Below are 26,010 nucleotides of genomic sequence, written 5' to 3'. Positions count from 1 at the left end.
ATATAGATAAGATATTTTGTGAGACGTAGACATGTAACCTACATTTCGTCTGCTGTCAATTCGCCACCACAATGGATTGTAATGCAACCATTTATAGGTTCATCCTGATAGAGATAAATTGATTAAAAAGATAGCGTTTGCCTGTGGGACATCTTTTTTGATAGTCTTCGTTTATCAGACAATACAACATTTACAGCAATAATGTACAGTACAGTATATATTATGTGGAATTTAGCATCATTCCCGATAGAGGGTTTTGCTTTGATCTATATGGCTTATCTTCCATTTCTCCAGAACATTTACACCGAGCCATTCCAACATTAAAGTGACCTAACCTCAGACAGCGTATGAATAAAATATATTAAATATGTCTTCATATTCTCACAAGGGTCTTTGAAATGCCTTCATATAGAAAAATATGCCCACATGGCATGTCGTCTTGTCAAAGCGTCAATCATGAACATATTACAGGTTATAACAGTCAAAAACAATACCACTAGAGGGCGATGTTGTTCATATGTGATCATTTTCTACTTCTCAAATTAGCATGACATGTTTTGGTCTTCTAAGGCTTACAATGTGGGACTATTAAAGAAAAAGCTAACACTGGTAACCAATAAAATGACAACAAATCGTAAAAGCAGAGTAACCAGTGCTACCTAAAAAATGAACTTGTTGCACCATAACTTCCTTTCTGGTGTTTACACAAACTCTGTCGTTGAGCTTTAACCTCAAGATTCTACTTTTTGACATTAAAAAGAAAAGTTGTGAGCCAGCTTACTGTTCAGCGAAAGGCTTCCAGGGAACCGAAGGACCAAATGTGAGCTTTGAGACCAACATTGAACATAACTGTACATGAAGCAATGGTGGCTTCATTTATTTATGCCTATTTGATATGGTATGAAATGACAACAAAACAGCAGTTTTAAGTACAAAATGACAATTAGAAAAGACCTTGTGAAAAAGGTTCTGTCGGAGAAATGTGGTAAAACCAAAACAGTAAAAAAAAAAAAAAAAAAAGCCTCCCTCAAGCCGCTATGCTAAGCAGTTTGAGCATCCCACTAGTGCACTGAATTGTCCATACACTAATGCTCTGTTCTCAATACAACGCTAATTCTTAATAGAAACATTATTCTCCACTACTGTATTACATTACTGCACACTTGATTTTTGTCTTGTACAGCACTTTGGTGTCAACTTTTGTCTTTTAAAATGTGCTACAAAAATCGGTATATTTTGGTACGTGTAGAACGAACGTGGCGGCGCACTAGTAGAACCACGTTACTAGTGAGGCAAAACTGTGCACAAGCTACAACTGTGTGCTAATAGTATTATTATAGTGACATCAGTAAGACAATTGTTCTACAAATGCACCCTAGTTGTTCTACTAGTGTGCAGAAATGTTATTTAGTGAAAATCACTAGTAAGACGGTCATTCTACTATAATGGGCTGAATTGTTTTACGAGTGAGGATAAAGAATGGAGTAGTGCATGGAAACTTAAGTGCACTAGTATGATATGATAAGAGCTTGCCATGGAGACACACAGGAAATATACTGGCCTTTTAACTCAAATGATCAGATAGTCAATATGTGAATTCCACTTCAAAAGGTGACGGACTTTGGCAGCTGCTGTCCAATAGGGGGCATCCTGCAAAAGTCTGGGCTGGATCGAACCTCGGGCACCCCCAATGTGGACTGTCCCGAGAGCCTGGGGTTGCCCGGGGGAGACCCGGTGTACAAGAGTGGCGCCGGGAAGGCGGCCCGGTCCCTGGGGCCCCGAGCGAACGGCTTGGAGTAAGCGCTGGGCGAGGTGGCGAGGTGACACCGCTGGGGAGAGAGTCTGTCGGCAAAGCTGGGCGGGGGCGGGGGGATGATGATGGAGTCCTCCACCCAGCGGTCCTCTCCTTCATATTCCGGCTCCTGAGGCAAACTGGGGAGAGCGCAGTATAAAGGCGGCAGCGGGGACGGTGGCGGGGGGATGAAGATGGGAGGCGGAGGCAGCAGATAACAGGCGGGGTCGTAGTCTCTGTCCAAAGGAACCTCCTCGGGGGTGGAGCCCAGCAACCTCTCCAGGCAGCGAACGTCGTCGTCCGCTTCGGACAGGTTGTCGTACTGGGAGGTGTTGGAAGGTCGCCTGTCAGCCGAAGATGCCGGCACGTACAGGGACACGGGGAATTTGGTGGGCTTGGGGGGAGGTAGCCTGGGGGAAGATGCCGTAAAGCCGCGGGGTGGGGTCACATGCGACTTGGGTGGCACTTTGGGAGGTGACGGAAATGTTGCCACCGATGGGGGAGGGGCCAGCGGACTGACTTTCTGCTCCTCTTCCGAGTCAAACAACGGAGGAGGTGGCAGATCGGGCAGGTCCAACATCTCTGTATGCACGCCAAGATCATCCAGAGACGGGGCTTGATAAGGTGGGGGCCAATCCATCGTCTCCTCCTGAGCGTCTGGTGCTGCACAAAGTTTCTCTCCTTGTGCTTTTTCAGGGTCACTTTCCTTCACATCTCCGGCATCATTGACCTCAAAGGCTTTTACTGGCTTGGGAGGTAATGGAGGCGCTCTGCAAGGCATCATGGGAGATGGTATCGCTTTGGTGGGCAACGCAGCTGGGTCGGGCGGTCGCAACGAGGGTGTGCTGGACCTGCTGGGGCTTTTTGAGTCCTGAGGCTTGATGTGCTGCGAGGTGACGCTCTCCTTATTAGGCTGGCTGAGGGGCTGCAGATCACTTTTGACCTCGAGAGGTGAGGTAGGCTGAAGAGGGAGCAGAAGAATCGGCCTCTCTTGACCGAGGGGCTTCTTTGGTAGCTCCTCTGACTTTGCTACAAACAAATACATAAATGAATAAATACATTTGTATGTAATGGCCCCAAAAAATATGAATCTAATATTAATGAAAAATTCCTCTCTGGTGTGTGTGTGGGGCGGGGGGCATTTTAAGTGATTACTCCTTACCAGTCTGCACTGATTATGGTAAACACTATATAGGGATAGATCGATACCGATATTTTTTATATCAATGAGAGGTGAATGCTTGCGAACATAGCAAATTTAAGGTTTTCATCAGGATTTGTGAGATGTTCAGACAGTTTTTACTTTTCTTTACTTTCTTACTCTTTTGAAACCTTTTACAAACCCTGACAAAAAAACAACAACACATTAGCTACATTCGCATGCATTTGCCACTCAGTGAGATAAAGGGAACTTTTCATTTATGGATTTATTTAAATTTCAACTGTAGAAAAAAGGAAGCTGACACTGGGAACTCCCTACACTTTTTATTTTCCAAAATAAGAAAATAAAAAATAAAATTAAGAAATTATATAGCAATTTCGGAAAACTTTATTTACGATAGAAAACTTTAGGGAACTATTTACTTAGTTTTTAATTTAACTTAACATATGCTGATGACTCTGGAAGCTCCCTGCAATTTTTTTTTTATAATTTTTTAAACAAAACTGTCAATTCTTTATATGTTTAAAATTAAAAGAAAGAAGAATTTTTTTTTTCTAACGTTAACTCTTTCGGTTAGAGACGTCAAAAATTCATTTGAACTATTTCTATTACAGTAGTTTAAAAAAAAATCCACTCTTGTTAACAAGAGTATGAAAACCTAGAATTTTTTTTATTTTACATTTAGAACAGATATAAAATTTGATGAAAAGTTTGATTATTCGTGAGTTAACTCGTAAAATCATGCAATTAATTACGAATTTAATCGCCTGACGCTCCTAATTTTTAATTGTAATTAATCGCATGACTTCAATACTTAACTCACGATTAATCCTAAATTTGATATCTGTTCTAAATGTACAATAACAAAAGTGGAAAAAAATGTTAAACTAATATAAATAGTTCAAATTAATTTTTGACGTCAATAGCCTTCAATGGCAGTGAATGAGTTAATATTCTCTCTTTTACTGCCAATGAATATCGACTTTTTTATTTTTTATTTGGACACCTATATTTTCAATTTTACTGCAATGAAATATCATCTTGAAATATCGGTTATCGGTCTCCTTGACTACTGATAATCCGTATCGGCATGAAAAAAAAAACGTATCTTCTTTTCACTATATATCAATACAATGTGGTGAAAGACTGTACCGGGAGGAGGTTGGTCCAACTTTTTACTGCGTAGCTCAGACATGGCAGCCTGTAGTTGCTCCACCACGACGTCGTCGGGAAGCAGGAACGAAGCAGCCAGCTGCTCCTGAAGAAACTCCCTCAGGTCCTCCAACTGACACTTCAGCAAACGCTCTGATTGGACACAAAGAAGAGAGATGACATTTCATTCAAGTGGCTATAACGTAAACAATATAGAGCACAGATGTCAAGGCGCAGGAGCCAGTTTCAGTCCACAACACTTGGCATGGCACACTAAAGCAAAAAAAAAAAAGAATTGGCCACGTGGTTCAATACCTCCAACAAGGTTCACAACAATTGCTACAGAGTTACAATTCATGATGTTGTTCAAGGTGCTAATTCCAGAACAGGCTTGTCTAAGTATCCACCGTGTCAAAGTGATGCTCAAACTGCAGAAGCAACCAATGAAAAGTCAGCCTTCCATTCTTCTCCACAGCAACCACTTGCATTATGTAAGCCATCCGGCAAGGAGGCAGCCAACTAGAACGCTGCACACGGCCGTTTAGCAACAGCAGCCATGTTTGAGATCCAACATGTACAGAGCCGAGGCACGGCAGGCAGACCAGCCAACGGGTCTCATACTCACTCTTGTGTAACTTGAGGGTTGTGTAAGCCATGGCAGTCAGCATCTTCTCCCCCTCCAAAATATAGATGTCCCACAAGCGCAGTGTGAGGGTGAAGGGGCTCTGTTATGTAACAAGACAGCACAGTGATCCTTAAAAATGACAGTAACATGTGATGTAATAAGAGATGGCTATGACTTGTTTATTCCCAGATAGTTCATCAATAAAATACAAAAATTTGCCAATTTTCAAAAAAAAACAACTGTTGGTTTATATTTACAGCGCCTTATGAAAGGAGAATTGGGATTACAATTTATTATTTTATTATATTATTTTTATTTGAAATCAGTGTTTTCCATAGATTTGAAATCCACTTGGGTGGGTGGACTCCGGGGGGAGTTTTTTTTTTTTTTTTTTGGGGGGGGTTCTTAGTCCTGCTACTTGCGTCTCCTCTAACTTCATGATCCACATGTGAGTGACGGCGAACTAATGTTACATGCGGTATATCTGGTTGCGACACTTTCTTATTGCATTTTCTTGAAATCTACTTGGGTGGTGGCCAGTTTACTTGGGTGGCCCGCCCAAGTATTAACATGGTGTGGGAAACACTATATCTATCCATCCACTGTACCGCTTATTCCTATTTCTATTGTATATTTATGTATATGGATAATTAATATTACCACTAGAATTTGATATTTTTTTAAGAATCAACACCAAGTAGGACACAGTCAGTAAGTGGAACAGAATTTATACAATAGAACTAAAAGTAGGACATTAAACGTTGACAGACGTTAAATTATCTCAAGACCACCCACCCACTGAAAGGTAATACTTTGTAGAAAAATCTTTATTATCATCATGATCATCAATCATCGAGGTCAACATTGGATTATTCCGAAATCATCGGAGAACCTGTGGAATCAGTTGGCTGCACTGAGAGAAAAGGGGGTGAATAATTTCACTCGCATCTTTCTGCTATTTACAGTATTTGTAAGAAAAAAAAGTTGAAAATATCCTTTGAATTCCATTCTACTTTACAATTATGCCCCCCCCCCCCCCCCCCCCGCAAACATTTTTTTCCCAATGTTATATCTTTATGTTTGAAGCCTGAACTATAGCAAAATTCAAGGGAGGCTACTTTCGCAAGGCACTGTATAAGAGCTGAGGAAAATCAAGGGGGCATGAATGTATTAATATTCTGTTTTGTTTTTTTTTTTTGCCATTGATGAAGTTCCCATCCGGAATATATTAGGAAAGGGACAAGGAATGTTACTTCCTTGTGCTATTGTGACGAGTTTACTCTGTAAACAAACAGTGAAACTCTGCCTCTGCTTGGTGGACGTCATGGCTAGCAATTTGTTTATCGCGGTACATCAAACTCATTTTAAAGGCCATATAAAACACCATAAATGTGTTTTAATGACTATATTACCCCCGCCCCCCCCCCCAAATGACTTAACTTCTAATAAAGTGGGTCGCAACTGTGGGTCCTAGGGTGACCACGGGGCTAAAGCACCCCTGCGATCGTGCACAGAACAAGCTTTATAGGAAAATGTACGGAATGGAAATGAAAGCAAACACTCACTCTGTCAATAAAGCACTGGAGGAACCACTTGGTGGTGTAAACCCCGCATGACATCTGCTCCTTGTCCTGTGAAGTAGGAGAGTTCATGAGGAAAAGGCTGAATCCGATTTTGATGCTACAAATGTCACCCTGAAAAATGAAAGCACTGGCGCAGGACCTTGTAAGACATCCTTCAGTCCTCAAGAGAACGAGCGAAAGAGAGGACTGATGTGAATGAGCTGTCACTCACCAGGTGCTTCCTCAGTTTCGGCAGCATTTTGGACAGTATCCGCTCATGGTGGGCCTGGAAACGCTGCAGTTTGGGAAATCCCGGAATAAAGAAACCTGGTGCAGTGGAAAAACGCACATCAGCAGACCATAGATGTTTCAAATTAAACAATAATGGTTTTACACTAACTGCGCTGAGGGTTAGGATTATAATATTAAAGGGGAAGTCAACCTTAAACATTTCTTGACAATAATATGTTATATGTGACCTCACTTTCTGATTAATATTACGCTTGTGTAATATGAATAAAGCAGCAAGATCTACTTGTTATTATCCATCTCAGGGAACGGCCATTTTGCCGCTTGCTTTTTATTTTATTTTATTTTTGGGGGGGAACATATTACAGGCAACGACCAATCACAGCTCACCTCGTTTTTCTGAAGCTGAGCTGTGATTGGTTGTTACCTGAGACCTGAGCAACTGTGATGTCATTTCCACTCAACAGCAAGTGGCAAAATGGCCGCCTTCTGATACAGGTAAAGTGCTGGATATTGCTGCTTAACTCATATTCTGCTAAAGCCATATTAACCAGAATACCGTGTTTAGACTAGACAAGTTATACCTCTTCATATTGGTCTAAGTCAGCCGTAATAGGCTTTAGCTCAACTGTGAGGATAAGTACAGAAGACGCTTGTGCAGAAAAAAACGTCATCAAAATCTAGCTAGAATGACATTTACTACTGTATATGTATGCTGGGTCAGAAGTTGTACTCAACTGCATCCGATATAGGTTTTAGCTGAAAAATACTGCATTTCAATTGTTCAGACGCACATTGTCTATATGAAAATGTTGGTGTCATTTTTCCGTTCTGACTCAGCCTGCAACTTGTGTTGTCTCACCATGCATGGCATGCTTGCTGTTGGTGAGGAGCTGAGACAAAGCCCAGAAGGCGTCCTCCTCGTTCAGGTACATGAGCAAGATGGCAGCGATCTGACTCATCCCCTGGCAGTAGCTCACCTCCTGGGAACAGGGCAGAGGAGACGCGTCAACTCTACTGGCAAATTAAGAGGAATAATTCATAATTTATCACAGCACGCAAAGGGCTGGAGACGAGGGTTTAAGAGTGTACTGAATGTCTGATGTGGATTTGTGTCGTTTTTTCTCTCTCCTTTTTTGCACTTAGACCACACAGACCTCCTGTACGCCTGCGGCAATTGATAAACATTTACACCAATGTTGTTTAAATATTTACTGACGTCAAATGTACACTTTCAGAATTGTCATGTCTTCATCTTGAATTTCTACAATCTTGAAGCCACAGTGAGTAGGATGAACAAACTGCCCATATCCATATTTGGGCATAGGAATTGCCCATTCTCAGTACCCTTGAAAGGATAAACGTCGATGCGATTACACCGAGGTTACACTACATTCTTAACATTCTTCTCTGCTGTCACATAGGCGAAAGGACAAACCCCCTCTGACCCACAACCACCACCATCACCAACAGCACCCTTCCTCCCATTTTTACTCTCATGCTCTCCCACTGACCCAGTTTCTATTGAGCAGTTTGTGAGTGGAGGGAAAAGGGGAAAAGGGAATTAGCACATGCCCATTTCCTATGGCTCCAACACCTCTTCCACACAGGAACTGCCAACATGTGAGCACTGACATGTAAGCAAAGGAAAAACATGCCAACATTTCAACCCATTCCAAATGAATGCAATCTGTGTCAGTAAGTCATTCAATTGTCTTTAATTGTATTTATTTATTAAATGTTTACAATATCATACTGTTGTTAGGTCGATGTGATTAAAATCCTGAAAGGGAAAGTCAACCCCAAAAAATCCTTTACAATAATATGTGCCCTCGCTAGTCTAAAAACAGGATAATAGCAATACAGCATATATTGAAATTATACAGTGACACTTAATAGCCTCCATGCAAAGAATTACAATATTAAACCTAAGCACCGACACCTGTTTCTAAGATTTTGAAAATACATATACTGTAAATCTTTTTAAAGCATGTTTCTACAGGTGTGTAATCAACCAAGAGCAGATTGGATAACTATTGTGCCAATTGCTTCATTTGCATTGACATGTGGAGCAGGGAAAGGGGCGAGTGCTTGTCATTACACAATGCACATTTAGTAATGATAATTATGCATATTCAATTGATTGTTCCATTATTTTTACTTACTTTCAAGTCAAACCCATAAATGAAGTATTGCACCAAAAGATCACCAATTTGACAACAAGGGCTGGCTCGGCAGTGACTGTTCCTTTTTTCTTTTCTTTTTTTGCAATACACAAGTTGTTTGTAATAACATTTTTTGTATTTAATTGCAAATCCTGGTAATGAGCGACTTACTTCAACTGCAGGACCACCAAGGTGTTTTCTTTTTCAAAGGTCTGATGCAATGCACACGAGACTGCATTATGTTATGTCATGCACTTGTGTATGCGCAGGCTAATCAACCCACATCTTACCGTGTTGTAGACAGAGTAGGCTGTTAGTACATGAAAGAGAGCCTGTTGCCTGAAAAGGGAACATAGAAACAAACAGTTATTATGAAAATATGACTGGTTTACAATTAGAGAAGCTGAAGTACCACCCCTAGTTTTTCTGGAGTCTATTAAATCATGATGAAATGACCATATCCCCAAATGAACCCCACCAGCCAGCACATTAACACATTAAAATAGCTGGAAGGAACACTTTAGGGAGGGAGGCTGACAATCTTTGGCTTTAACAAATGTATTAGATTACATTAAATGTCATTACATACAAATGAAAAGAGACAGAGTGGCATCATGAATGCGCTTGGCGTTTCATGAAGTGAATTCACCAACATTTGAGCCAGCATTTCTGTAATATTTAAGGCCTTTTTTTCTGGTCAGGAATAGGGTTAGTAACTACAATTTGACATTGTTATCCCTTTATATATACTATTTTTATCATATAAGAATATACAGTAAATACAGTTATAGTTATAGCATATATGAGGCAACTATTATAAGGGAGAACTTCCTCTTGTAGTCCGTTTCTTTAGTTCCCCATTCAGGTGAAAAGAGCCCAGAGGGGACCGAATCAGTCAATGTATCAATACATCAGTCAGTCAGTCTAGATGTTCTTTCTTACAAGCTGTTACCACACTAACTCAAACCCATTGCGTAAAAGAATCAATGCATTCTGTCGATTGTTCTATACAGTTCAAGACATAAAGCCTGCCATGCGGGTGCGCATGTGGTGTTAACAAAGGCAATGTGGACAACAGAGGATGTCTCCCCCCACCAGCCCCCTACAGAATATACGTTTTACAGACACCAACTGAGACAGGAAAGGAGCTTTAAATAGTGGCCCGGTGTTGACGCGCACGTGTGTGTGTGGGGGGTGCAGCTGTTGATTTGAAGGGAAAGAGTGGGCAACAAAGCCGGATGGGACTGTGTTTTGCTCTCTTTGGTGGGGAGAACACTGACACATGCTCACACAACATTTTGAAATCTTAAGTGTTATGTTTTCTATCAGATCTATCTTATATCAAGCTCATTGTCGATGTGAATGTTCTATACGAGCACTTGATGTCTGCACATTTTTGAATCGATTCCATTTCCGGTGGGGCTTCGTGCACTGACAGGAAGGCTAATAAAATAGAAAGAGGAGGAAACTAGTGATTTAGTCTGTGTGCCCTTGTGTGTGTGTTGAGGACCTCCCAACACACATTCAACCCAAAGGTCACGCCCGACCGGACACTAGCATGAACAAACCTGAACTTGTGATGTGACAAGACACTCAAACAAGAACTCTGGATGGTCCCATACACAGAAAAAGACAACAACCCAAGACATTTGCGATGCAAACTTTTAGCTCAGTCACTTCCTTTATGTAACTTCACACAATTATCAAATGTCTTTCGACAGATGTTCCTCAGAACCTCGTTAGAGACGACTCACTTGACTCCAAATCGGTCCATGAACATGATGTGGTTGCGGAAGGTTCTGTTGACATCCAAGTCAATCTGTTTGATCTCTGTGGAGAAGTTGCGAGCCTGCAGCTTCATTTTCTGAAAAAATGAAAACGCACAAAACTAAAATCATGGGAAATGCTGGTGGCAGCTAATGCATGACAGATCTAGTATGAGTCACACCTCGTATTTTCCCTCATTGTCTTTTTTAACCTTGTCTATGTCCAAAAGTAAGGCCCAGGCCTGGCCTCTTAGCTGGAGGGGGATGCCTTTATAAACACGCTTCACCAACTGAAACACATAAGGCACAAAACAATGACATACTAATTTGTGAGAGGAGATGGTGGCTTAAATGGAAAGTCCAGGACAATTAAATTAAGTAGACAATGAGACAAAAATGAATCAACTGACAAGTAAATAAAAATTAAATAAATAAAGTGAGATTAACTGATTATACATGTTTTATTCATCACTAACACTCATGGCAGTATGTTATAAAAAAAAAATTTTAAAGTGTGTTCACAGTTTGCACCAAGAGTAGCTGAAAAAAGCTGTAATCAAGTTGAGTGCCTACGAACAACCTAATAAAATGAAGGTCATGTCCAACGCAAGAGGGAGAACGCACCTTGTCGCTATTCTTATACTTGCTCCAGTTCTTCACCATCTTTAGCCACTTTTCCACACGATCAATCTCCTGCTGCTTTTGCTGGGGAAGGAAAATACAGACAATGCATAAATGCCAGGACATATAGATAGTGGTATATGCTGGGGCAAAATGCAATCATAATGGTTAAGATGAGTTTAAATGAATACCTTTTCTTCAAGCATACTGGGTGTCGGTAACTCTTTCTCACTAAAACAAAGATTGCGATATATAGAACATTACAAAGTAAACCATATGTGGCATGAATTCAATTAACAAGAAATGCTGGTAGAAAAACAGCAATGATGGTCAAAGGAAAAAAATATCATCCCTTAGAGCTGGTGAACTTACTGCAGGAAGCCGAAGCGGTCCGTCACCTTATAGATGCTGTAGTCAGCATCCTCCCAAGGGTCAATACGGACGCCCTCTTGTCTGCCCTGAAACAAAAACATGTCATAAACATGAAGAGAAAACGTTGTGACTGAAATCATGGGTTAGGCTGACAAGGAAAGCGCTACTGCAGCAGTTTCTGTGATGGTGTGCGTTTTTAATTCTCTCACCTTGTCATATTTGGAAATGATGTCAGCACGTTCCTCTGCTATCAGGGTGTCTATGTCTTTCTTCATGGCTACAAAAAGAAAAGGTATCGAGAGCTTACTTTTGTAGCAGAAAATAACATTCTACTTTACATCATGACATTCCTGATAACACAAATGTTTTGTAGAATGGAAAGAGTTGGTCTAGTCTTTTTTTTTTTTTGCTACGCTCTATAAAGTCATTATGTGGCAATATTTCTACAGTCCTTAATCCCCGAAGGGTTTTTGCCTGTTATCGGCACAAGAAGCATTTGGATACCAAAAAATACCATTTACCTTCTTATCAACAAACCTACAGACTAAAGAAACAGTTACATGTCAACAAAGAGAAGTGGCTGAACCTTCATTTCCAACGCCTGCATATATATACAGTATATATATATAAAAAAAAAACATAAATCTACTATCTGGAACTAAACTACAAGGGACACTACAAGTACAAGACTTTCACTGATGTTTACGAGCATGTGCTAAGACCTCAGGCAATTAGAGTGGCATGTTGTCTTGGAACAGGTGTCAACACACCTGCCAAACACACAAAGACCTTTTTACTTGTGTCTATGAAGAATGCACTTCCTGCGACACAATGTTTCATCAATTAAAAAGTGTGTATTGAAAACGTATAGCTTAGACTTGAGTACACTGATTGAGTGCAAAAGAACCCTTAGAAACTAGCTTGTCACTATCAGTCACCACTAATTTGGATCAAAGGAAGGATAAGAAAAGCAAATTTAGAATGAAGAAAGACCAAATAAATAAATAACTATAAATGTTGAAATAATGTGTGGGTGCAGTGGTTTGAACGGCCACAGAATTCTCGGCTGTACAGAACAGCTGACCCTCTTAACAAGACCACTCAACAGATGTATTTCGCTGTTCTGTGCTTTCCGTCAAACAACTCTCCCTTTCTTGCCAGTCGGTGGCAGGGCTATTTTCTCTTGTTGATTTTCCTTTTTTGTTTGTGTACGTCATCAACTTTGTCGCTGTGTAGAGCTGAGTAAGCTCTTCAAAAGTTCTACCATTAAGCATTTGCTGAAAGACTAACAGGCCGACTAGAATAGGGGCGGTCCAAGTATGGCCTGGGGGTCGTTCCGTAATTCAGCACATTTACATTATCAAGTGTCCTTCAGTATATTTGGTGTATTTAGACTTTTGTTCTTTTTTGTTGTTGTTTAGTTTAAATATATTTCTTCTTTTTACATTTTTTTTAATTCTTTAATTTAATATTTCTTAAATAATCAAATTAACTAAATCATTTATTTTTATGTAATTATTTGTTACATTAAATTGTGATATTTTTTTTCTTAAAAGTAAAATACTTTTACACATATTTAACTTTTTTTTTTTAGATTGTATAAAGTAAACCTTATCAGCAGCACGGTGTATAGTGTTAGCATGTCGGCCTCACAGTTGTGAAGTTTGGGGTTTAAAATCGACTCCAATTTCCTTCTGTGCAGAGTTTTCATGCTTGTGTGGCTTCCACCCACGTTTCAAAAAACATGCTTGGTCTTTAATAAATTGTCCAGGAGTGTGAATGTGAGTTTGGTTGTTTGCCTGCTTGTGCCTGCAAATGGCTGGCAACTATTTGGAGTGCACCCAGCCTCTCACTCAGGGTCAGATGGGATAGGATTCAGCTCACCTGTAAACCTGAAAAAAGCAAAAAAAAAACAAAAGGATGTTTTTTTTATGTGAATTTGAATTATTATTTATTTGTCAAAATAAACTAACCTATTTTTCACAGAAGGTTTTCTTTTCATTTACCTCATCTACAACTAACCTGGCTTATTTGTTTTAAAAGTCAAATGCGACCTTTGAGCACAAAAGTTTGCTCAGCCCTGGGCTACAGGATGGAAATGGTGAGCTCTGCAAGTTCCTGCATGTGCTCAACTTGTACTAAACATGGTTTACAGTGAGTCAGTTAACAGTTCTTTTATGTAGGGAAAATCTTGAATATTTATAAAATACAGTAAATATTTTTGCCCATTTTCTCGGTGGTATCGCCACAATTCTAAAACAGAACATTTTGGCTACGTGCACTTCTAAAAGGGGCAAATGTCATCATATATGCTGCCAGCATATCGTGCCTTACTTCAACTCACAAATCTCGTGAGACCGCATCATACCTCATTTGAGTTTAGTGCAACCAGAATCAAGATGAATTCTTCTCTGCATATTTAGCTTTTTCTTTGGCTTTTTGTGATAATAAAGCAAAATGCCAAATAAAAGCACCAGAACAAACACCAAGGATGCACAGACTTTGAATTAAGACGAGTGTCACGGATCACTTATTAGAGCCATACTGCCCGAGACAACTGATGGCTATTGAGAGCAACAGGGTGGTCTGAGTGTAGGGAAGCTATAGATACTGAGACATGTATCTATTTTCTATAGTGCTTGTTGTGGGTGTGCTGGACTTTATGCCAGCTAACTTTGGACAAGAGGCATTGTATACACTTACATTTACACCTACGGACAATTTACAGTCTTTTATGACCCTATGTTTTTGGAATGTGGCATAAAGCAGCAGACTGCAGTTCTGCAGAAAAAAAATATACTAGCACAAAGAGAACACACAAATAAATGCTAAACAGGAAGGTCGCAGGTTAGATTCGGACCCCAAACCACAGACATTTAGCTGCTAGCAAAATAGCCGCCAAAAGATGTGCTAGCTGACACTTGTTATCAAAGGCAATTTGTCTTACTGTGTTAACAAGTTTAGAATATTAGTACATTAGTCATTCAAAACATTTCCTGTACAATTAAAAAACAATCAATGATAGATTTTTTTTGACTGTGGTGTGGACTTACATTTTTTTTCTTTTCCATTATTTCCTATGGGAAAATACTGTCTAAATCATTCTGGAATGTATATCTTTCACCTTGGAAGTTCCCATGTATTTCTTGTTCCTTAAATGATCTGTGAAGACAGATTAAGCTGTGAAACACAAATGCTACAGTGCACATAAGGCTTAACTGTCAGTGGTTTTTTGGTTTGTTTTTTTAAATTCACAATTTACATACCGCCACACAAATAGCAGGATTTGTAAGAATAACCTGATTTGTAAGAATAACCTGACAACATCAGATCCATTTCTAAACAAGATGATTTGAAACCATAATCAACGGTAAGTAATTGTGTCCTAGGGCTGTTTTGCTTCACCTTATAGGTTCAAGCTGCTTACTTCCTGTGTTGAGTCTTCTGAAGACAGATAGTATTGTGTAGGGGTCAGGAAGAAAAGGAAGCCAGTGACTGCCACTCCTTCAACAACAGGTTGAACAAGAACTGCAAAGAGTTTGGAACAAAACCTTTAGCTGAATGAAGTATCAATTCTCATTTTCACTTTTGTTATGTTGCCTGTACAGCTGAGACACTTATCTTTCTTGAGATGTTGAAATGTCAAGGTAAATTAAGAAAGACTTAAGACTAACTTTTATGTTTTGGGAACATTGTGTCAGACAGTAGGAAGCTACAGAAAACAGACTAAGCACACCAGAAGGTCACTGAGTGGAAGCTCATCATCATCATCATCATCACCTGGAGTTGTACTGCGGCTACTTGTTGTTGGTAGTGCATTATCGAAATGCATTTTTAAATAGCACACAAATACAAACAAGTGGCAACTTTCACAAAAAAGCATTTTAAAAATTGTATGCGTGTGTCAACAGAAAGTGTGGGGGGGGGGAGTTGTGAGGAAGTGGTTAGGTGGGCTAGAAAAAAAGAGAAGAAAATAAAGTACCATGAGTATCTAAGCAACAACAGTTCTGTTGACTAAATAGTGATAACCTGGTTGCTTAAAGGACACAAGACTTTGAAACAGAGGCCTGAGTGACATCATGTCCTGTTATGACATAAAGTTCCAACTCAAACTTGTTCTCAGTTCATGAATTTGCAACGGTAAACCGTTTGCAAAGTATTATGAATTCTGGATTATTTGTAGTGTTGTTTAGACACATGTGGTCAGATGTCCTCCAAAAAAAAAGAAAAGAATAAAAATCAGCAAAACTTTCAGTGGAGCTCAGAGCAAATGTTTGGGGCCGGCGTTTGTCAAAATGTCTTTGAAGGGGATCCAAAAGTTGCATTTACAATAATATGTTGTATGCGTCCACACTAGTCTAAACACAGCATTCTGATTAATGTTGTTTTTGTGGAATTTTAAATTTGAAAAAATCCACCCATTTTGATCCATATCCTTTTGTCACTTGCTGTCAAAATGACAACACAGTTGCTCAGGACTGGCAACGACCAATCACGGCTTACCTGTTTTCCGAGTTTGGTCATGTGATGTCCGCAAGCTGTGCCGTGTTTGGCCGTTACCTTAAACCCTGAGCAACTGTCATGTCATTTTCAGTCGACAGCAAGCGGCAAAATGGCCGCCCCGCTGAGATGGATAAAAATGATGGATTTTACTGCTTTAAACTGTACACATTCCACAAACACAATATTTATCACAATATCTTGTTAAGACTGAGACTGCATAAATAATATATTATTGTAAAGAAACAAATGGGGTTGCTTTCTCTTTAATCGGCTGGGGGTAAATAATGATTGATTATCTGATTAAGTGTTGTTGCTGGATGAGTCTTGAGTGTATCTGGATGTACCTCAACTTCCTATAGATGACGACACCATTTGCTGGTCTGTTGTAATGTAATGCTGTGCACCATTTTGCATCAGACTCAATTCATCTGTATAAATCAATGGAACTATTTTGTTGCATCCTAGCAAAGGGCAGGCTCCAAAAAAAAAAGGCAGTGACCCTAATCTGTATACAAAGTCAATGTGCACCATCTTAGTTTGTAAACACAAAAATGTCTATTTACTAATCCAAAATGTAAGTAATCATTGCAGCTTTCTCCATTTCCTTCATCCCGCCGTTCATCTATTTTTGTGTCTATAATCAAACTTGAGCTCATTCGGGATTTACAACAGAGGATTACATTGGAGAAAATGGAAAATCTTAGATTAAGAGTCTGGCATTTGTAAAGTAACTGGAAGACCCGAGAAGACCTTTTTGCCATGGGATGATTATTCAATCCTCAGTGGTCATCCAAACACTAGTAAGGCATTAACCACACTTGTGCAGACTTGCTTTGGTTTGAGCGCATTAGCTCCAGCACATAATGGATTTGTATCTCTATTACAACAGGGCTACTCATTTGAAGGTTGGGTTTGAGGGTATTTTCAGAGATACGCCACATTCTTCACAACAAAAGCTCTTGATTAGTCACAAAAAAGCTACATTCGTTTTGTAGGACAGAATGAAAGAGTCATCGCCATCTGGTCTTATCATGCCCGAAGGCTTTTGTCTTGACGGTGTTGTTCACTCGGCTGTAAGCCAAAAATAAAATGGGACCAGTTCTGTCTGAAGCTAAACTATTGACACTTCTGGCGAACTACTGATTTACAACGTGCAACATATGCCCCCAAACATAGCCCTAAAAAAGTCCACACATGATTTTCATTGGAAAATGGCAGTAAAGATGCAGGTATAGCCACAATGTAGATAATACATGATCACAGTATTGTCTCAAATTATTAGTCTGAGGCTGTGTCCGAATGTGCACACTACTCCCATTATAGTGCACTATGAAGGGGTCACGGCATTTTGTAATGGAGTCCGAATGTCCAAAAGGAAAAAAAAATGTAGCGCACTCATAATTACCCACAATACACTTTGAAGAGTAACGAATATAGATGGTCACTCAACTGATTGATATAGATCACAATGCATTGAGAGTATGGGGGGGGGGGGGGGTTGGGGCGCTGACAGCGATAGCGCGAGAATCAAAGTGAAACAAAAATACAATAATAGTAATACAAAAATTACAACAAACTAATTGTTTTGCTCGCTATTAATGAAGTGATGGAAACTACAAGGTGTCCTCATTCATGCTTTTGACAACTTTTCTAATTTGAAACATTGTTTAGTCATTCAGAATATGTACCTCCAAAACACATTTTGTTATGCAGACGTTCACAACAATGCGGTGGCAAACGTGACCTGGCTGTAATTTACACAGGATTAGTTCTGAGGTCCCACATAGTTAGAGGTTACAGCTGATTTTAATCAATACCAGAAACAAAAGTGAGCACAAATGTCTTGAGGTAGTAAAAATTAAGGACAAGATGGTGATAAATCGGTTTCGGTGCCAATACCAGTCTTATTTTAAGGTATCGGTACTCACGGCGGTTACCGATACCATAATCGGCCGCCCTCCTGCGACTGTTTCATGATCAAGAACAAGAAATTTGAAATTATATGAATACAAAGTTGCCATTAACTTCATACAATATTAAGGAAAAATAATATACTGGGATGTATACGTCTTTCTTTAAAATCATCAGTCAATTATGTGTGGGGCATTTTATTTACTAGTGGTATCGGCATTTGGTATCAGTAGCGGTGACTACTCAAGAGTTGTGTATCGGTCGAAAAAAAGGTGGTATCGAACAACCCTTATCCATGTGCCATGACGTGCATGTATTCTGTAAATTCAACTAACTCGCTTTCATTTTTTACAGGCAACATATAATAATACCATGTTTCAATAATAAAAATTATCGTTCAAATAAGAATATGACTATTATCATGTTAAAGCATTCATCCATTATCAGTCACTTAGGCTGGAGGTGGGGAGCAAATAAGGTGAAGGTGGCCGCCTTTGAATTTTGTACACAGGAAAAACCCAAGTCTGAGCCTCATTTGCCTCCATCTCTTTTTATGGCAAGAAGATTTCTGTTATTGTATTTAAAATAGTAGCAACACAAGCATTGTGTGACCCATCCAGAGGGTGACAGTGGAAAAAGAAAAAGGCCCAGAATAGCTTGTGGTCCCTAAATGAGCAAAAGCCACCACTGTGGCAGAGGCCTTATCGTTCTTCCAAAGCTGATAACACAGCAAGCACAGACTCACCAACACCACCCAGAACCCACCCAACAATTTCCACATATTAAGGTTTATTTGGTGAGACTCAGGGTGGGCTCTTTCACTTCAGTCGACATGTGTGTTAGGCCAGAACACCCTGTGGTCCTGTCCTTGCTTCCCTATCATTACCTTGGGGAGGGGGTGCACTGTCTAAATATAACAATGACCACACTAACTTATAGATACTGGAACGGCTGGCCAGCCAGTTGTTTCCCAGACTCTGAGAATATTTTAGAGGGGTGGTATGACAGGGGCAGGAATGTCAAGGGAACATTATTCTTAAAAATATAACCACAAGATCATACTCAAGGAGTCAGTTTCTCATAATTGAAGCATCTTCCTGGAAATGATGCAGTCATCATGACAAAAAAAAAAAAACTGAACAAAAAGCTATCATCTACAATTTTAATGACCAGTGTAATGAAAATATAAGTCCATGTCAAAAATATCCTTGTCGACCAGCCAATCTTTCTAAAGCAATCCCAGGCCATAGAAAGGAAAAAGAAAAATGAGAAAGTGTCTCACTCTTGGAATATCACTGGAATCTTGCAAATGTACCACATGCTGGATTGTCTTGCCATGCCAAACAGACTAAATAATTCACGTAGCTAGGGAACCATAGTCAGACAATGTTACCTAGTTTAAATGAATTCAACCACTTCCACCATCAGCTGGTGTAAAGTCAAAAGCATTTGCTGCACTGGTGATGATTTATTTTAGGGTTTTCATGTTCAGTGATTGCAAGCGCATTAAGAGTATTATGGTACGATCGACAGGAAGGGACATTCCTTTCGCAATTTCAACATGACCCTCAAACATGATGTATTCCCGAGCAGAAACAAAAATAAGAGTGGAAACAATCACTCGGGGAATTTCCAAGGTAGCGTAATATGGCATTTATACAAACAGTTATTTTGGATATCATGATACGGATGGGACCCATTTTTTTATAGAGAAAAGTTGAATTTCAAATGATAGTTTTCATTTGGACTCGTTTATAGTTACATTATCCTGTGGTGTTTCGTTGCCGAGGAAAGTTGTATCCAATTAAAGTGGAAGCATGCCCACAGCACAGCTTGTTCATCCCAATGTGACACAAGTAGCTAAAAATAGGCCTACTCTTGTTAATTCTTTTTTTTTTTTTTTACAATGTTACTACATCTTCAGCAGAGCTGTGATTCCATTGTTCTGATGATTAAGTGTGAGTGGTCATGTAATCAATTTTGTGTTTTACCCGTAAGGGCAAATATCAAATTGTGTAAGGATTACTTATTTTCTTTTTTTATTACTGTGATGTCATACAATTGTAACAGTTTATCTTTATGATGTGAATTATATTCACACGATAATCTTCTCTTTTCAAATCAATAAAGCTGTTCAAAGCTGTTCACTGGCTAATTGCTTTGTATTAAATGCAAAACAGTTATTGATCCCGGACATCAATACCTAAAATGTGCTGATTATCACCATTATTGTGTGATGAGATGTACGGGGTGGCTTTCTGTGCAGAGCAGGAATGACTTACAGGATTCAAACATGATCAGTGAACTGAAAATAGCATCAACCGTAGATGTTAATGACAGGATGACATGTACTGTGATCCTGTGATTAGTTTGTCATTCTAACGAAATTTGATTCAGCCAAACATTGATTTGAGTTACTCATCGCACACAAGGTAAATTGCACCTTGGCAACTACAACAAATCCTCCAATCCTCACTATGGATAATGACTGAGTTTTTTCCTACGTCTTCATCAAAATCAATGTCGAGACCAACAGCACAACTGTATGAACAGTACAATGGAATGTGACAAATCAAACACCCTATAGGTCATATGGTTTGGAAAGTAACCAAAACTCAGAGGTGGAACTGCCATCATGCAAGATGTAGGCATAACGTGAAAGACTTTAGCATAACCTGTGGTGAATTCAAATAAAGGTTAACTTCAAGTGTAGTTTGCGTCTCCTTCTGCTTTTATCTTCTCCTTTTTTCTTTTATGTAATGCCACCACGGAAAGTAAGGTAGTGATGGCTTAGAAGAGGAAAGCTTGATGATTGACCAGAAACTGAGCTCCGATGTCGGAACCATCTTTGGCCAAAGCAGTATTTTAACTTTATAAATAATAGAAGAATGGAATGTTCATCATGGATTACAGTCCTCTGGATTACTGACTGTTAAATTTAGTCACCATCCGCAACATTTTACCACTCACACTTCATCAAAATTAGAGTAGTTTTAATTATTTGTGTAGTTGTGTGACAATTAAATTAGAAATGTTAAACTATCACTTTAATTATTGCCTTATAGTCCATGATAGCAAATCAGATGTTGACCAATGTTGCAGGACTACTCATCTTTTTGCCTTCTGTCACGCTTGTGATTTATAAAACATTGCGTCTCCATGTAATTTTACAGTACAGGCCAGGATATACCTACAAATAGCAACGTCCACATCTGCTACATCACACTGAAGACAAAAACACACAAAATAAACAATGACATCTGGCGTGGGATGGAGGATGAGCGCTGTGCTACAAGAGATTTCCCATTCAAATTGTCTGTGTCCTGCCCCCTCCCCCTATATGAACCAGTTAGACGCCCAGTTAACGTTCTAAAGAGGTCTCAGCATGGATGACATAGCACAGCAAAACCAGCCACTAGCCTAATTCTAATGCTGAAGCATTTGTGGTCAGTGCAAAAACGGTTATCAGTACACACACTGTTTTACAAACTGACTGGGAAAACACATTCATGTACACACAGCTCCTGTATGCATATCATTAAGCACTTTCTTACTTACTTCTCTACGATCTTAATGTAAATAGATAGTGTAGGTAATACAGTAGTGGCAGTGACGTTTGCTTGCAATTCAAGTCCTGGGAACGTCCGATTTGACAGTGCCTCACGAAGAAAATGAACGGACCTCTAATCTTAGCGTTTAATTGTGTGTTTTTAAAGGGATGGTGAATTTACTCAACTGTACACATCCTTATGGGAGGGTTTCATCGGAGCATTACAACTGACACGCGTTACGAACTCAAACTCCTTGTCTGGTTCGGTTTATTTACAAACGAAAAGGTGTATAAAGCTGGTCGAGGACATCCACGACAGTAACTAACTGGCTATCCAAATATTGCCATTAGCAGTCTTGCTATTACATATTTAGTAAACAAAATGATTCCAATTTACAGTTAGAACGCTAACGTTTACTCCGGCGCCTCTGCTTACCTTTGGAGTGGGTTCTCTTCTGCGCTGTACCAAGGAGTGGAAACAAAATCCACTATTTTCATTCTCTCCTTCGCCGTCCACCGCAGCAGCTCATGTCACTTTTTAGTATGCTTACACACACAAAAAACGCCTGTTTGCTGCAGTCTCCAAATCGAAGCTATGGTCGGACTTAATTCCCCTACACTGCTTAGTCAAGTCATCTGAACATGCCACAAACAAGCTGGCTGGCAGGCAGCAGCTGTGAGGCACGCGGCGGCTCTTTCGTGACAGTTGGGAAGTACGCGCGCGCTCGACAAGAGCGGGCGGGGGCGCGCTCGCCTCCAACACAGCGGTTTGGTACATGTTTGATATGATGCGAGTTCACTTCCGGCTCAACGCAGCTTGTTCACGCTAATCTACACCCTCCATCGTCATCCTGTATTTAACAGTAGTTCTTCTGAGCTGGGCCAAAATGGTAACATACCTATAATCCATACATTTATTTATTTGTTTTTATTTTCACTTTTGTATATTGTAATGTGTTCTATTCACATATTAGTTTTTCGCCGTCGGATCACGTGGGAAGTCACAGTTTCTCTAACAACCACCTCAAAACCGGAAGTTAAGTTAACTTCCGGCATCGTTCACAGCTAATGGAACAGTGTTGGGAAGGTTACTTTAAAAAAAGTAATTAGTTATCGACAGTTACTCATTACTTGCTTAAAAAAGTAACTGAGTTAGTAATTGAATGACTTCATAATAAAAGTAACTAATTACCAGGCAAAGTAACTATTTTTACTAATGACATATAATAATAATAATAATAAGGCGGCACGGTGGTTGACTGGTTAGCACGTTCTCCCCGTGCTTGCGTGGGTTTTCTGCGGGTGCTCCGGTTTCCTCCTACATTTCAAAAGACATGCATGTCAGGTTAATTGAACACTCTAAATTGTCCCTGGGTGTGATTGTGGATGGTTCTTTGTCTCTCTGTGCCCTGAATTGGCTGGCAACCAGTTCAGGGTGTACCCCACCCACTGCCTGAAGCCAGCTGGGATAGGCTCTAGTGCCCCCCACGACCCTTGTGAGGACTAAGCGGTTAAGAAAATGGATAGATAATGATAATAATAATAATTCCCTACAAAATCGCTAGTGTTCGATTAACACTTGAGTGTTTTAAATCTAACGTTAGAAAAGTGTTTATATGTGTCCACACCAATGAGTGTAAATCTGACACTTTTTAAAGTGTTTCTTTTTTCACACTTAACCAGTGTTACTCCAACACTGTATAATGTTCAAAATCTACATTGGTAAACAATGAGTAGTGTTAAAAGTACTCTATACATGTGTCAGTGTTAAACATTTAATTCTGCCAAAACTACACTTAATTCTGGTGTTTAAACACTTATGAGTGTATTGCTCGAGTGTCAGTGTTGAAAATTTAACTTAAACTACACTTTAAATCTGGTAAATGGTACTTCATTTATATAGCATTTTTCCTCCTATGAGGCCCTCAAAGCACTTTACATTTTGACTACTGATGACACGGCATCTGAAGCAACAAGAGGTCCGGTTCAGTGTCTTGCTCAAGGATACTTTGACATAGTCATACTGGCCTGGGATCGAATCCACACTCTCAGGGTCAAGAGATGACGCCACCCCAACAACAACTGGATGTATCGCTATTGAAATGTCGACAGCGCGCTGGAAAATTGCTAAGCTTTTCCTCCACCGGAAATGAGAGTATGGTCAATTTAACACTCAAGGTAGTGCTATTCTGGTTACTCTGACAGTGCAACTTTTTATCCTAATAGTGTTACAATAACACTGCTTACTGCATATTTGATTGAACACTGCAAATTTAACACGGACCGATTTGCTGAGTGTGATTTGCAGAGACTGCATATTTCTTTCAACACTCTTCATGTGTTTAGCACCCGTGAAATAAGACAAATACAATTGTTTGTCAACCGTATGAGGATATTTCACAATGACTTCAATGCGCTACCAACAAGCAGCATTGACAGTCCATATGTAAATCTGTGGGTGATCAGGTAGCGCCGGGATTACATCATATGGTCGACAAATTCGGCCTTCGGAGGATGACTCAAGGCGGTTGTCATTAGTTTAACAGTTTGTTTTGGCGCTAACAACCAAACTATTGAACTGTCCTCCGGTGGCTGAATTTGTCGGCTGCATGACGTCACAACCCGGCACGACTCGACAGCACGCACGGACATACATATTAATGGATCGTCAATGCTGCTTGTCGGTAGCGCATTGACTGACAGTCCTTTTATGTGTAGTCTGTGCGTGCGGGACGCCATACAGCCAACAAATTCGGGCTGAGGACCCAGACTTATGAATTTGGACACATGGAATGTGTGTGTTAGTTATCGTGACCAGTGAAAAACGGCGTTTGGGGCCAGTTGGGTTTGTGGGAAGAGGCTTGAAAACATGTGTGTCTTCCAGCTTGTGTAAAACGCCTTTTTCTCAAAAGCTTACCTCACAAGGGTCGGTCAGGTGTGTCCATCCCAGCCACCTTCGGGTAGCCATTAAAGATAAATAAATAAATAATAGTACAGACTTGTAAATAAATACATCCCTGTCCTGTGTCATTTTGTAACTATGTACTTGCATATATAAAGATGCACACATGTCCAACATGTTTATTTTATTTACGAAAGAAAAAACGTATTGAAATTAATTAATCTGTGAATAATACATTGTTCTGTATCATATTTATTTAGACTTTTATTGCTGAAAGGTAAGGGTGAGTGAATGTTTCACTTTTAAGACTATATCTCACAACGATTCACTTAACTTCCTTCACAGTCAATACAGCTGACCAGACTGCCTGCATGTGACAAGATGGCCGCTCCGTGCCGACGTTGGATTCTGTGCTGCAAGACATCTAGTCTTTATAGATATCTATGGATCTGTATCTATTACTGGATAGCCATAGCCCATACACGCCCGTGCAAGCCATTGAAGCCACATGGCGGCCATTTTACTCCTCCCATCTTGCGAGCAGACTACTGTATAAATATACGTATACGTACAGATTAGACATATACAGCTCTTAGGCTCTTAGTATGGACTGTATGCACGCAGCACTTCCGCATTCAATGTTATAAGGCACCCAACCTTCCGGTGTGGGGAGACTTCAGCGGACCACGCTGTTGATGTGATGCAAACCTCTAAACCTAAATCCTTAACCCACTCAAAAAGAGCTCCTTGCTTTAACACTATGGCCCGGTTTCACAGAAAATGCTTAGGACTTGTCTCAGACTAATATGCTCTTTGAGCTGGCTTAATTTCAAGTCACTTGCACAGATGTATCTTATAAAAGTCATAAAATTAGCCTGTTCTATTTTAAGGAAAGCCATTTGCAAGAGTGCGGATAAGAGCTACTTTTGGACTAAATAGATTTTTTTTTTTAATCCTGCAACGAGGCAGGTTTAACTTCAGTTTAGTACTGATTGATTGATTGAAATATTTATTGACAACAAACAAAGCATTTCCAAACATACAACGACACAGCTGCTGCCAAAGGGATAAAAACACAATAAAACCATAGGCTTATTTCCATTATGGCCCCTGTTAGTGAAAGGGAGCACAGATAATTTGGGAGCGTGTCATACTAGACACGAGAATAACTGCAGAGGCCAGCCAGGCAAATATTTGTGAATAGGAGAAATCAATTGCATCAATTTGATTAAATAACTTTCAGAGATTGCTTTCGTATGCAAAAAGGTGACGTGATCATGGCTGCATCTGTGCTGCACAACTCCCATGAATGATCCAGATGTTCCTATCTATCATGGCAGAAAAACAGAGGACTCACACTCAGAGCTCCTTTCAAGTTGCAGCACTTCAGTTATAAAATATATCATTTTTAACCACGCAATAATTGATTATGGCTTGTTTGTGATGTACAATATAGATAAATAACATGATGAAAACTAAAATGACAAAATTAAACCAAGGCTTTTGTGGTGGCCAAAATACTCTCAAGTGGGAAAAATATATTTTCACAATGTATTTAATTACACAGCTTTCTCATGCATCTTTCTTTGAACAGCTCTCTCTTCTAACTTCATATGCATATTCGTATGTAGAATTCTCACCTTCATGTCTTTCATATACGTAATTTTCTGCTCACGAA

The 26,010-nt window shown here is 39.7% G+C and overlaps 1 protein-coding gene across 6 annotated transcripts; it reads right to left on the bottom strand.

The window, feature by feature from the left end:
- Positions 1 to 151: 151 nt before the first annotated feature.
- LOC144054011 (uncharacterized) lies at positions 152 to 25,988 on the bottom strand. 6 transcript variants are annotated; one of them, XM_077569018.1, is made up of 16 exons: positions 25,973 to 25,988; positions 14,872 to 14,994; positions 14,520 to 14,628; positions 11,676 to 13,358; positions 11,467 to 11,552; positions 11,286 to 11,325; positions 11,098 to 11,178; positions 10,656 to 10,763; positions 10,462 to 10,571; positions 8,998 to 9,046; positions 7,405 to 7,525; positions 6,526 to 6,620; positions 6,297 to 6,362; positions 4,732 to 4,831; positions 4,107 to 4,259; positions 152 to 2,821 (listed from the first exon to the last, which is right to left on the bottom strand). In XM_077569018.1, exons 4-16 carry the CDS (start codon positions 11,739 to 11,741, stop codon positions 1,605 to 1,607), a joined length of 2,292 nt encoding a protein of 763 aa, XP_077425144.1. In that variant the 5' UTR covers positions 11,742 to 13,358; positions 14,520 to 14,628; positions 14,872 to 14,994; positions 25,973 to 25,988; the 3' UTR covers positions 152 to 1,604. The 6 variants fall into 6 exon arrangements, with proteins under 6 accessions (XP_077425144.1, XP_077425142.1, XP_077425146.1 ...); XM_077569016.1 differs by lacking the exon at positions 25,973 to 25,988 and adding an exon at positions 21,867 to 22,163; XM_077569020.1 differs by lacking the exon at positions 25,973 to 25,988 and adding an exon at positions 21,867 to 22,163 and having other exon boundaries at positions 11,676 to 11,743.
- Positions 25,989 to 26,010: the final 22 nt, after the last annotated feature.

This window comes from Vanacampus margaritifer, chromosome 6 (assembly GCF_051991255.1).
Source record: "Vanacampus margaritifer isolate UIUO_Vmar chromosome 6, RoL_Vmar_1.0, whole genome shotgun sequence".
In the NCBI taxonomy this organism is placed as follows: Eukaryota; Metazoa; Chordata; class Actinopteri; order Syngnathiformes; family Syngnathidae; genus Vanacampus; species Vanacampus margaritifer.
This window is presented reverse-complemented; position numbering and strand designations above follow the sequence as displayed.

What these genes read in the sequence shown, in the direction of transcription:
- LOC144054011 (XM_077569018.1), bottom strand. Translation starts at nt 11,741, where the DNA reads ATGAAGAAAGACATAGACACCCTGATAGCAGAGGAACGTGCTGACATC. An exon ending in TCATTTCCAAATATGACAAG is followed by an intron (nt 11,553 to 11,675) that starts GTGAGAGAATTA and finishes TTTTTGTTTCAG; the next exon opens with GGCAGACAAGAGGGCGTCCG. An exon ending in GACCGCTTCGGCTTCCTGCA is followed by an intron (nt 11,326 to 11,466) that starts GTAAGTTCACCA and finishes TCTTTGTTTTAG; the next exon opens with TGAGAAAGAGTTACCGACAC.